At 41.9% G+C, this 12,457-nt stretch overlaps 5 protein-coding genes across 10 annotated transcripts in view, besides 1 other annotated feature; 3 read left to right on the top strand and 2 right to left on the bottom strand.

The window, feature by feature from the left end:
* The first annotated feature begins 158 nt into the window (after positions 1-158).
* On the top strand, positions 159-939 carry sloth1 (sloth 1). Of its 2 annotated transcripts, NM_167107.4 has the most exons (3): positions 159-210; positions 296-558; positions 620-939. In NM_167107.4, the coding sequence occupies exons 2-3, from the start codon at positions 405-407 to the stop codon at positions 703-705; spliced, it is 240 nt and encodes a 79-aa protein (NP_727153.2). In that variant the 5' UTR covers positions 159-210; positions 296-404; the 3' UTR covers positions 706-939. The 2 variants fall into 2 exon arrangements, with proteins under 2 accessions (NP_727153.2, NP_727152.1); NM_167106.4 differs by lacking the exon at positions 159-210 and having other exon boundaries at positions 239-558.
* On the top strand, positions 159-939 carry sloth2 (sloth 2). Of its 2 annotated transcripts, NM_001144699.2 has the most exons (3): positions 159-210; positions 296-558; positions 620-939. In NM_001144699.2, exon 3 carries the CDS (start codon positions 711-713, stop codon positions 894-896), a length of 186 nt encoding a protein of 61 aa, NP_001138171.1. In that variant the 5' UTR covers positions 159-210; positions 296-558; positions 620-710; the 3' UTR covers positions 897-939. The 2 variants fall into 2 exon arrangements, with proteins under 2 accessions (NP_001138171.1, NP_001138172.1); NM_001144700.3 differs by lacking the exon at positions 159-210 and having other exon boundaries at positions 239-558.
* A 101-nt stretch (positions 940-1,040) lies between these two features.
* On the bottom strand, positions 1,041-2,683 carry CG3032 (uncharacterized protein). Of its 2 annotated transcripts, none has more exons than NM_001298045.1 (1): positions 1,041-2,683. In NM_001298045.1, exon 1 carries the CDS (start codon positions 2,383-2,385, stop codon positions 1,090-1,092), a length of 1,296 nt encoding a protein of 431 aa, NP_001284974.1. In that variant the 5' UTR covers positions 2,386-2,683; the 3' UTR covers positions 1,041-1,089. The 2 variants fall into 2 exon arrangements, with proteins under 2 accessions (NP_001284974.1, NP_572376.1); NM_132148.2 differs by having other exon boundaries at positions 1,041-2,464.
* A 5-nt stretch (positions 2,684-2,688) lies between these two features.
* CG4593 (uncharacterized protein) lies at positions 2,689-3,811 on the top strand. 2 transcript variants are annotated; one of them, NM_132149.4, is made up of 1 exon: positions 2,689-3,811. In NM_132149.4, exon 1 carries the CDS (start codon positions 2,779-2,781, stop codon positions 3,406-3,408), a length of 630 nt encoding a protein of 209 aa, NP_572377.2. In that variant the 5' UTR covers positions 2,689-2,778; the 3' UTR covers positions 3,409-3,811. The 2 variants fall into 2 exon arrangements, with proteins under 2 accessions (NP_572377.2, NP_001284975.1); NM_001298046.1 differs by having other exon boundaries at positions 2,689-3,577.
* Positions 3,619-3,867: a mobile genetic element.
* Positions 3,868-10,409: 6,542 nt separating this feature from the next.
* The window catches only part of CG12541 (uncharacterized protein), a 44,445-nt gene continuing 42,397 nt past the window's right edge, over positions 10,410-12,457 (bottom strand). Inside the window, exon 6 of one of the 2 annotated variants that reach the window (NM_132150.3) lies at positions 10,410-11,896. In NM_132150.3, coding sequence (NP_572378.3) covers positions 11,739-11,896 — 158 coding nt within the window. In that variant the 3' untranslated portion in view covers positions 10,410-11,738. The remainder of the gene's footprint in view (positions 11,897-12,457) is intronic. The other variant, NM_001042797.2, reaches the window with a different exon arrangement.

Genomic DNA, 12,457 nt, shown 5'->3' on the forward strand with positions numbered 1-12,457 from the left:
CAGTAACTGTTAAATAATTTCATTAAATTGAAATTAAGATAGGCTGAAATAAACGAACATTTATTTAAGGGGCCTTATACATAGTTAACTTATGAATTTATTTACTAACGTTGTGTTGTCATCACATCAGCTCATCACTAGCTCACTCGCTCATCTCTAATCGAACAGCTGATTGCTGCGAACCGGAACAAATGGAAATTGTATCGTGAGGCAAGTGGAGTTTCCCCTTTACTTTTGGCAAATAATAAATAAACAAAGGAACAAGCCTAAACATTTTCAATTAAACCATATACAGAACTAACGCACACATGTGACGGAGGCAATACACAAACACGGCACCTTTGAATCTCGCCTTAAAATTGGCGAAACCAACACGGAATTATATAACCGCCGGCTGAAAACACATGAGTCCGTACAGCGGATCCGTGCGTCGTCTGCTGGACAGTTGGCCAGGAAAGAAGCGCTTCGGTGTCTACCGCTTCCTGCCGCTCTTCTTTTTACTGGGCGCCGGCCTGGAATTCTCCATGATCAATTGGACAGTGGGCGAGACCAATTTCTGTGAGACTGCTACGCTTAAAACCTTACTTTTATTTACTAATACGGAATCTTTTCCATGCAGACCGCACTTTTAAGCGCCGCCAGGCGAAGAACTACGTGGAAGAGCAGCAGCATCTGCAGGCGCGAGCCGCGAATAACACCAACTAAGCAAAATGCCCGCCGGAGTTTCCTGGGGCCAGTACCTGAAATTCCTCGGCTGTGCCCTGGCATCCATGATGGCCGGATCGCAGGCTGTTCACCTTTACTATAAGCCTCTGGAGGACTTGCGCGTCTACATCGAACAGGAGCAACACAGCACACAGGTGGATCCCACCGCAAAGCCACCGGAATCTGCATAACACTGTGTACTAGACAAGTTATTGGTGACTAAAGCTATTTAAGTGAATGCCTGCTGTTTGTTGAGGAAAGGGTTGTTGGCATAGCACCTTCATGTCCTACGAAGAGCGTTACCTGTTCCAGAACATTCAAAAGACGCCACGTTTCCACTTAATCAGTCTATTTTAAAATCTTTTCCACTAAGGCTAGCTAAGACTACTTCTCGTGCACCTTCCGGTGGTTTTTAAGACACGTCTGCTGCCGGAAGGCCTGTCCACAGGTGTCGCAAATGTAGGGCTTCTCACCCGTGTGTATGTACTCATGGTGCCGCAGGGTTTTCCTAGAAGCAAAGCTCTCCGGACAGTGGTGACAGGGAAAGGGTTTCAGCTTTAAGTGGACTGCTCTCACATGGGCTTCGAGCTCGAATCGCCTGGCAAATCTTCTGCCGCAGTGCTCGCAGGGCAACTTGTCGTTCGAGTGCATCAGCATGTGCTGCAGCAGCATGAACTTCTTGGCCATCCGGCGTCCACAGACCTGGCATTCGTGGGGCAACTCTTCCTGCACCTCGTGCTGCTGCAAAGTGTGGTACTTGAGGGTGTATCGTGAATGGAACTCCTTTTGACAAATGTCGCAGAAATGGCGCTCTCCGGCGCCGCCCTCCCTGGCGGCCACCTCGTCCTCCGTGGGATGCTTTGTCTTAAGGTGGTATTTAAGATTCGCCGACTGGTTAAAGCTGGCTCCGCACTGCTCGCAGATGAATTTCTTCAAAGCATCGCGGTCACGCGGACTGTGCTTCAGCCTTTTGTGCTTCTGCATGGCTATGCGGCTGGTGTAGATTCTCTCGCAGCCTGGCTGGTCGCAGGGATGGCGTCGCTCCTTGGGGGCATGCACCTCTCGAATGTGGGTATACAGACCGCCCATGAAACTGTAGGCCTTCTCGCACTGATCGCATTGGAAGGGCCTTTTGCTGCCCTCGTGCACCTTACGGATGTGCGCTGCTAGGGTGATCTGGTGGGCAAAGCTGCGCCGGCACACAGAACACTTCAGGGTGTTCCTTGATCCCCTGAAGGACTTTCGGGGGGATTTATCACTTTTTATAGCCGGCTCATCGATGGGATCTGGGTCGGGAGCGGGTTCTGGTGGTTCCAGACCATGCAGAGACTCTTGGTCCTCCTCCCTGCCATCGTAGACTACTTCGAAAGTGGGTTCCCGTGGGTCTTTCTTCAGCATTTCCAGCAGCTGCTTCCTGCACTCGTCGGCTTTCCTGCGGAACTTTTCGAAATTCTGCACGGCGCTGCGGCATTCCAGGCACAGTTCGTTGGGCAGCCACTGCTGGTCGGCGTCCTGGTTCTCCACATCCTGCGATAGATTTATGTTGAGCAGCTGCTGCAGCTCCTGGCTGATTGGAATCTCATCTGATTGGAGCTCTGTCTTCAAGGGTTCCTTCTCCAATTGGAGCAGGCATGTGCAACAGAGTTCTCGTACGGATTCCCGGGTAAGATTTAAAGGCATTTTGTGGTTCTTTGAAAAAATTCAATTCAAAACGCTTTTTGTTAGGCGTTCCAACAGCTTGTTGTGGCTTTGTGAAAGAAGAAGAACATCAACTACAGTGCTCTCTTCAAAAAGCAAACAATAACTGTTTGACAACTCTGATTTAATATAAGTAGACGAATTTGTGAAAACGGTGTCCTAAAGAAATTTGAGTTATTAAAGCCAAATTAAAAGCGGAATTTATATATATACTAAGTGATACAGAAATCAGCACTATGCAAATTCCACTGTATTTCATTTGTATTTCAGACAAGACGTCGTCTGGTCACACTGAGCCAGAGGTGGACCTGAATCAAGCCTCCCAAGAAAACATATTTTATTCTATTTGCAGTTCGTCCTCTGGAATCTGGCGCAATGGTGTTCTACTTCAAGAGCAATGTGGTCCAGCCGCCGGCGATGCTATACATGGGTCGCGACAAGCACGAAAACGAGGAGCTCATCAGATGGGGCTGGCCGGAGGACGTGTGGTTCCATGTCCACGACCTGTCCTCGGCCCACGTGTATTTGCGGCTACGGAAGGGCCAGACAATCGACGACATACCCACCGATGTGCTGGTGGACGCCGCTCAGTTGTGCAAGGCGAACAGCATTCAGGGCAACAAGGTGAACAACCTGGAGGTGGTGTACACCATGTGGGAGAATCTGAAGAAGACCCCGGACATGGAGCCCGGCCAGGTGGCCTACCACAACGAGAAGGCGGTGCGTCGCATTCGCCTGGAGAAGCGCATCAATGAGATTGTCAATCGCCTGAACAGGACCAAAACGGAGGAGGAGCATCCCGATTTTCGGGGATTGCGCGAGGCGCGGGATGCCGCTGAGCGGCAAGATCAGAAGAAGATCCAGCGCGAGCGTCGCGAGCAGGAGAAGGAGGCTGCCAAGCAGCGTGAGCTGGAGGCGGAGCTGCGCAGCTATGCGTCCCTCCAGAAATCGGAGAACATGCGCACCAACTACGATGCCGGCAACGAGTCGGATGACTTCATGTAGTCCCCGGGTGGGCAGGACCAAGTCCTGGTGCACCCTCGCATTTACCCAAAACATCCTTTGCCATCCTCGACCTTTCTTACTCTATCAATCGCACATCATTTTGTAAATGCCATCTTTTTGGTTCATTAGAACGTTTGCGGCAGGCATTGCCAAAGAATTGCAGTGTGAGAAAAAAAAAATATAGATTGTAAATATAATAATAATAATAACAAGAAAGAATGCTATAGTCGAGTTATACCATTTTCTCAGCTAATGTGAATGCGAAATTTAATCATTTTCCTGGGATATCGAAAAATATTGGGGAAAAAATGACGGTTTTAGTGCGTTAGACTGGGCGTGGATGAAATTTTTTTTTTAAATCGATAGAAATTTAAGCGACTAATAAAATTGTGAAAAACCATCCAAACACTTATTAAAAATGTGGTCGTGGCAGTTTTGGGCGGTTTTACGGCGTGGGCATGGCTAGATAGAATCGGCTATTGAACCTGATCAAGAATAGATATACTTTATATAGTCGGAAACGATTCCTTCTGCCTGTTACATACTTTCCGACGAATCTAGTATACCCTTTTACTTTACGAGTAACGGGTATTTTGTGAGCAACTGCACTGCTTGCCAGTGTATAGTTAGTTTACTTTGTCACAGGTGGCGTGTTAAGCTCAATTCAAAATTTGAGTTATCGATATGAAACTGTAATAAACATATATTCGTTTTATTTACATGTCTGTAAACTTATCAGCAGAGGCTGGTTAACATTAGGAGAAGCGAACAGTCTGGCAACTCCATAAGTAAATTTCAAAAATGCCCGCATACAAATTTAAAAACTCATTCCGAATCGGTTGATTTCCATTTGATTGTGCCGAAGACAATTCGCGCTATCATCTGTCACATTTCCCACAATTTGATCGGCTCTGACAGCATCTGCAGCTTAAGCCTTTTTTTTGTTTTGGGTTTTCAGTTAATATTTTTTTTTTTTTTGCCCATCTTTATGATTGCTTATGTTTATAGTTGGGCGCCGTTTGGGGGCTCTGCCGTTTGCTGACCGTTTTATGGCTTCAACGGCTTGTTGCCTTTTTGAGTTTCTGGACAATTTGCTGTCAGCACATGGAAATGAATGGCTGCACGGCTGGCAAATCTTGTGTCAGCAAGAGCCGCACTCTTTTCGGCTCGGTAACGCACTCATTATCGGACATTTTATTTTCAGGCATTGTTCGCAACAACAATGGCAGCCAAACAACAATGGGGAAGCCCCCGAAAATGCGGCATGCGAAGAACTTGATGAGGCTGCGTGTCCTTTTGATAATGCCATACCAATCTCCTCCTTTTCGCTGTGCTCCGTCATTATGGCCAGTCGTAAACATTGATGACAGTGGGGCTGCACTCGGGTTACGCCCCCTTATCCGCCTGCCCCTGATTGATTCCCGGCGCCTGTGGCATTGTTTTCTCTGATTTAAAATGACTCTGCGAAGATGGTTTATGACCGCCTGGGCAGACAGATGTATGTATGTATGTAAGTAAGTCTTGCTTGGCTATAATAAAGTGGCATGACCATGAAAGTGGCCAAACGGGGGGTCACTGTCAAAGGAATCCCTCGGATATATCCCCCTCTTGGCCATCAGTAAGCGGCAATCGTCGTCATTAATCAAACTGGCAACAGTAAGCCCCCGCATTCCCCAACCCTCGTCAACGAAAGCTTCTCGCTTTCGCTCTTTATTGCATTTGTCACCACAGCATGAACAATGCACTGTTCGAAAAATTGTATGTTTTCACTTCTTTCACACAGTTTAATCGTGAAAACACATAACTTAGTTCTATCATTTTCTCGCTGTGCACGCAAACCTCTAGGACTGGTGAGAAAGCACACACATTGTGCTGGCGATGTGGGGAATGTCCATTTCCAGACACAACATAATTAGAAGCCGCAGCCTGGTGTTTTCTTGAATCTACGAAAAGGCACGAAACTGATTAACTAGTGGCTTTCGTACCAAATGCAGCTGCATATGCAGCTACGATTAATCAAAGTGGCCTACAGAATGGATGGCAGCTGGAAATTGGCTGGCTAAAAGCAAACGTTCGTGTTTTGGTAATCAAGTTTCGTATTTACTTGAACTCGATGTACGCCGGCCACTTGGATTGCAGCTAGTTGGTGTCCTAGTCCGGAACATTCTGGACCATCACTCATCCTGGCAGCGGTGGAAGGAGGCCATCCATCACATCAGTTGGTCCACTATTAGCAGGGCAGCAAAGGCGGAACCATTGTGCATTAATTTAAAATATTCGCCATCTTGATGGGAGATTAGCTAAGCTGCAGACCTCAAACAGGACAAGCTATGCACTCTAAATAATGGGGGTAATGTTGTCGATTTGATCTTAAATGAAAATACGCATGATACTGATAAACAGAGGAACGAAAATTAGAACGACTTGCAGCTTTCCAGCTTCAGCTGCAAAAAACAGTATGTTTTTTTTTTTCTCTATTTTTAGTAAGAAAAATATCAGAATTTTACGTACAACTTTTGTAATGGAAGTTCGAATGTGGAATGCCATACCTTGTTGAATTCGTAGCTTAATTTCCTATCGAGTGGCATTCCCAGCTAAAAATTTTAAAATTTCACGATTTTTCGAAAAAAAACGTGATGTTACCCCTTATAAAAAAGTGAAAATTTCGAAAAAAATTATTTTTACCAAATTATCTAAAAAATGAAATGGGTCGGTAGGTGAGGTTGTCAGCTGCAAAAAACAATATGTTTCGTATCTGTGCGCCTTAATTTTGCGAAGTTACAACTAAAAAACCAATTAAAAAATCGTTCATTTTGGCAAACAAATGTGTTATGATTTTTACTAACAAAAATGTTCGGATTTTATCCACAACTTTTTTAATAGTCGCTCAAATGCGGAATGCCATACATTGTTGAATTCGTAGCTTAATTTCCTATCGAGTGGCATTCCCAGCTAAAAATTTTTAAATTTCACGATTTTTCGAAAAAAAACGTGATGTTACCCCTTATAAAAAAGTGAAAATTTAGAAAAAAATTATTTTTACCAAATCATCTAAAAAGGGTAATGGGTCGTTAGGTTGGGTTGTCAGCTGCAAAAAACAGTATGTTTCGTATCCGTGAGTCTTATTATTGCGAAGTTACAACTAAAAAACTAATAAAAAAATGATAATTTTGGTAAAAAAAAGGTCTTGATTTTTAGTAAGAAAAGTATCAGAATTTTACGTACAACTTTTGTAATAAAAGTTCAAATGTGGAATGCCATATCTTGTTGGATTCGTAGCTTAATTTTCTGTCGAGTGGCATTCCCAGCTAAAAATTTTTAAATTTCACGATTTTTCGAAAAAAACGTGATGTTACCCCTTATAAAAAAGTGAAAATTTAGAAAAAAATTATTTTTACCAAATCATCTAAAAAGGGTAATGGGTCGTTAGGTTGGGTTGTCAGCTGCAAAAAACAGTATGTTTCGTATCCGTGAGTCTTAATTTTGCGAAGTTACAACTAAAAAACCAATAAAAAAATCGCTAATTTTGGTTAAAAAATGGGTCTTGATTTTTAGTAAGAAAAATATCAGAATTTTACGTACAACTTTTGTAATAAAAGTTCAAATGTGGAATGCCATATCTTGTTGGATTCGTAGCTTAATTTTCTGTCGAGTGGCATTCCCAGCTAAAAATTTTTAAATTTCACGATTTTTCGAAAAAAACGTGATGTTACCCCTTATAAAAAAGTGAAAATTTAGAAAAAAATTATTTTTACCAAATCATCTAAAAAGGGTAATGGGTCGTTAGGTTGGGTTGTCAGCTGCAAAAAACAGTATGTTTCGTATCCGTGAGTCTTAATTTTGCGAAGTTACAACTAAAAAACCAATAAAAAAATCGCTAATTTTGGTTAAAAAATGGGTCTTGATTTTTAGTAAGAAAAATATCAGAATTTTACGTACAACTTTTGTAATAAAAGTTCAAATGTGGAATGCCATATCTTGTTGGATTCGTAGCTTAATTTTCTGTCGAGTGGCATTCCCAGCTAAAAATTTTTAAATTTCACGATTTTTCGAAAAAAACGTGATGTTACCCCTTATAAAAAAGTGAAAATTTAGAAAAAAATTATTTTTACCAAATCATCTAAAAAGGGTAATGGGTCGTTAGGTTGGGTTGTCAGCTGCAAAAAACAGTATGTTTCGTATCCGTGAGTCTTAATTTTGCGAAGTTACAACTAAAAAACCAATAAAAAAATCGCTAATTTTGGTTAAAAAATGGGTCTTGATTTTTAGTAAGAAAAATATCAGAATTTTACGTACAACTTTTGTAATAAAAGTTCAAATGTGGAATGCCATATCTTGTTGGATTCGTAGCTTAATTTTCTGTCGAGTGGCATTCCCAGCTAAAAATTTTTGAATTTCACCATTTTTCGAAACAAATCTTTTAAAAAATTCTAAATTCAAGAACTGTTCAAAGCAGTCGGTGCTTAAGTTTTGCGGCGTAATCTAACCAAATGTTTGGTAAGGATAGATGCAACATAAAAGCCAAAACATTATCATTTTCTATGCTATAAGTATTAAGTACTAAGTGCAACCGAGTCCAAATATTCAGCTCGACATCCATCACTTTTTCGGAACATGTGAAATTCCTATTTACATTTATGACCGCCGGCAGGCAGCAGAATAAAGCTGCAGCAATTAAAGTGATCGCTCATGTGGGAGTCGCAGGGAAAGCTGGGAAAGTCGGAAAAGCGAGTGCTGCATTGAAAATTTTATGCTTCTGCCGAGGGAAAAAGGAGGAAAAATGAGGAAGTGGCACTGGCAGGGGCACTGGAAACGGAGAAAGGAATTGCAAGTGCGCAATAGCTGTTTGGTATGTGTGTGCGTTTGTATGTGTCCTTGCAACAAAAACGAAGACGTTGCCAAGAGTTGGGGGCGTTGATGGCTTCCGGCGTCTGTGCCCGCAACAATAACAACAACAATTGCTGACGTGTGGATGCTGGGGATGAAATTCCATTTAAATGTCCCTCAGTGGACAAATCAAAGATAACGAAGAAAAAGCGCCAACGAGCAAATTGAAAAGCGCACAGAAAATCGGACTGTTTTCCACGGAATATTAATAACTTTCAGCTGAATCGGCTAGATTAAACGCTAGCCTTGGTTTTAAAATATTATCTTCAAATTGCAAGTTATGTCTATTATTTTCGTGGCTAGAAGGACACACAATATTCGGTACTCTTAGCTCCAAACCTAATTTTCCCCCAAATACCAAAGGCAATTTCGTGCTGTGCTGACCCACAAGTCCATAAATCTAAAAAAGGACCCTCCCCTCGCAAAAATTACCATTATGCTGAGCGTTTTTGATTAGCCGCCACTTGTGCTAAAAATTTAACGCAGCCTCCACGGCCATGTCAATCAATCTTTGACACACAATTGACCGAGATTTGCATGTCCTGACGCCCAAATTTTGGATCTCCCAAATGGATATGGTCGTGTGCCTGAAATTAATTCACATTGTTATGCAGATGTCCTGCGCCTGTGTCATCGCTTAAACGTTTTGTAGATTACGTCCTAGCCGAGTGTTTGTACTTTTGGCCAAATTTTTGAGTGTAGTTACAATGTTCATGGCATTTTTATGGGTTCATATTTTCTTCGTTTAGTAATTTTACGAGCTGACTTTGCCGAAATTCGCGTTCAGTAAGCAATATCTACATCTTGGCAGGTTGACGCGTTTTATGATACTATCATTTTATATTATAATAACATTGAAGTGGTTTGTTTTTGCGAAAGATGGGATAATCTAGTAAGTATGATGTAGCCAATCGTCCGGCTTGGAGTTTGTCCTCGAAAGCAATAACTCGTCCAATTTCCTATTGTTGCAGCTCAATGAAGCCGTTGCTCTTGATTTTTCGTTTTTTTTTTTCCTGTTCTAGGCAGCTGGTGTGAGAATGTTCCCATGTTCCAGTAGCACAGCCACAATCTTGGAAAACCCCTCCAAAAGTGTGTCACTTGGTTTTCTGGCAGGCTGCGAACTTTGGGCTGAGGAAAAGCGGGGTGGTTGTTTGATTTGTGGCCCGCGGCGGCGACAAGGTCGTTCTTATCCCCCCCCCCCCCCCTTTCCCACCTTCTATTCGTTGCACTTAGCCAGTGTTCCAGTCAGTGTTGCCCAAATTGTCCACATAAAACATGGCCAAGTTTATAAAACTAAATTTAAACCAACAAATCACTGTTCTACTTAAATAACTTGAAACGAAGTGGTCGTTTCAGCTCCATGCAGATTTAAGTGATTTCGTTCTGTTTTTTCGTAAGTGCACTTTCCACTTTTAAATAACGTTTTCAATTTGGCCAAGAGTGGTTGTGAGATGGCTAACAGCACAGCTCTGGGCCATCATAAATAGCCGTACTTGAACCCGATGGCCGAGATGGCCAGACATGAAATGGCTTCCGTTTATTGGCCCCACCGCCACGCCCACCATGCCGCCCCCTCTTGACCATTTACGCGCCTGTTCTGGCCGTCTTGTCAAATGTGTTTATGGCCAAGAGCGACCGTTTGGAACCGCACCGAAAAGCAAGCCAAACCAATCGAACCGCCAAGTCGTACGACATCTGTGAAATGTTGCCCGTTTATGGAAACGCTGAGTGGGGCAAACCACCAGCCACTCAACAGCAAAAAAAAATGCGGATTATTGAGACTCGAAAGCAAATAGCTTTATACTTTATTGCACGCCCATATACCATAAACACTTTGGCCAACGCATTAACAAGGACATCTGCCCCCGTCGAATTAGCTCCTAACTCAATTCGGATTCTTTCATATCGAAATTAGTCAAATTGAATCGCTGAAACTGGAAGTTTATTTAAGCCATTATATTAGCCGCAATCAAAAAGACCTTCTTCGCTTCAAATATAATTTTTAATCGAATTCATCAAAATGTATATAATTGTTCATTCGTTTTATACATACATGTATATATATATATATATATTATGTATACATAGTTTAGTTTTTGATATATTACACGAGTGTATATATAATTGGTTTTGCTCAGGCCCTTGTAAATATTGTAAACAAGTTAATTAAACATTAATATTCAACAATTTATTCGTTTAGCTTTCAGATTTGTGAGGAAAAACTGTCTGAGTGTGTGAGTTATCTTTAAGTTGAGGTTATATTTTCTTTTAGTTTTGGTAAAGTGTACATTGATCCGCATATTTTCCACTAGACTTTTTTTTTTTTTGGTAGTTATCTTAGGCCTTAAATATAATTCGCAGCTTTGGTTTAGTTTACTTCGATCTGGATGGGTTTTTTGGTTTTTGCAGGTCCCCAGGAGACCCAAGGAATTTAAAGCTTTCGTTAGTTAGTTGTTCCTTTTCCATTTCGTATTATGCTACATACCTCATTCTCCTCCCTATCTGCGTACTTATCATCCGGCTTTTGTTGGTCGAAATTACTTAAGTTACGATACATTTTAATAGTGCAATACAGAGGTGCTGGGAAAAGATATTAACACGGGTACTTTGGTCGAGTTTGGAGTTGTATGCTGATCCATTTTTGAGCTTTGGGCTTACGAACTAAACAGTTTCGCAGATACATTTACCTATGTACTTAACGTGTATACATATGTTTAATTTAACAATTTTCACTGGTATCCCAATAATGTGAAGTAGGAGAAATACGCTAGGAAAATCGGGCTAGGTTATAGACTACATTGAGTAACACTGGATAGGGCTAATAGAATACGCTAGGGATAGATACTTCTACATATTTTCGGTATGTTTACTTCATCGTTTTTTTTTTTTTTGTGGTTTTTGTGTTAAGTGGTCCAAAAAAAATTGACTCAAATTGACTCTGTGCCAGCACAGAAAAATTAATGTGTGTGCGACAGAGATAGTTGGGAAATGGCATAGAGTTTGTTGCGAGTGGCAAATTTATATATATATATATATGTATATGTATATGTTGTTGCAAATATTGGACAGTGCTATTCCAGCGCAATCATTCCGAACTCTCGCAATTTTAGGCACCCCATTATAAATAAAAGAAAACCTCATTCTTACTACCACCTAATCCATTCTCTTCTGGCATTTTGAATACTATTTGCTGAACTAGTACTATATCTCAAAACGTATACCAAAGTATACATTTATACATAAACCACTTGAGAGTTGCCAAAAGAATGTTGTGGCATACTCTTCGACACCTTTATGCATGATTACTGCACTTCTCAGACATTCGGCTTGAAACACTCGAAGAAAATGGACCACACTCACACCACCTCACCTCACCGACTTACAGACTGACTTAGCACACGCTACCAAGGATCTTTGGCCACAGAACTATCCCTGGAATCATCCTACACCTGTTCGGCACTCTCGTCCAGCACCATCGAGTGCAGGTCCATCGCCGATCGGGTCTTCCTCGGTGGTCTTGGCATCAAATAGTGACTGGTACTGGCCCCAACAAACACCGAATTCTGGCGGGGACGCGACGCCGAAACATGCGAGGCGTAACCTGAAAGCATACAGAATAGTGGATAATGGTTGAGTGTCGGGAGTAATCAGTTATCAGTGGAGGTCACACACTTGCTCGGAAATTAACTCTTAGATTTCTCTTAAGACTCTGTGAAAATTTTATAATAAATACAAAAATGCACCAAAATAATTGTTTTATTCTTTATGTTTCGTCCCCATTGCCCCTTTACTCTTTGCTTTCTCCGATTGGGGATTCCCCCACGGCGGCCTTGTCCTGACTCAACTTAATAGACTTTCCGCTACGGAATCGAGGTCTCAACTCAGCGTTTTCACCGCCCCACCCCCCCGAAGATTTACCCACATTATCAACCAGTCCACATCCATTTTCATGCACCGAAAACAATTTCTAACCGCAGTTGAAGTTGAAATTAATTTAAATTTCTTTCCATCGCTAAGCTGTCAGGAAAAGCACCATCTTTAAGATTCTAAAATATTTCGGAAACAAGTTTTTCGTTAATAAACTTTCTTGGTGTACGTATTTTCCACTTTTATCTGGCATGTTTTATATGCGTATCCTTATCATGGGCCACTTGTGTTCCTG

Source organism: Drosophila melanogaster, chromosome X (genome assembly GCF_000001215.4).
Source record: "Drosophila melanogaster chromosome X".
NCBI classification, from domain to species: domain Eukaryota; kingdom Metazoa; phylum Arthropoda; class Insecta; order Diptera; family Drosophilidae; genus Drosophila; species Drosophila melanogaster.

Excerpts from the sequence above, each read along its gene's own strand:
- CG3032 (NM_001298045.1), bottom strand. The coding sequence starts at position 2,385 with ATGCCTTTAAATCTTACCCGGGAATCCGTACGAGAACTCTGTTGCACA.
- CG4593 (NM_132149.4), top strand. The coding sequence starts at position 2,779 with ATGGTGTTCTACTTCAAGAGCAATGTGGTCCAGCCGCCGGCGATGCTA.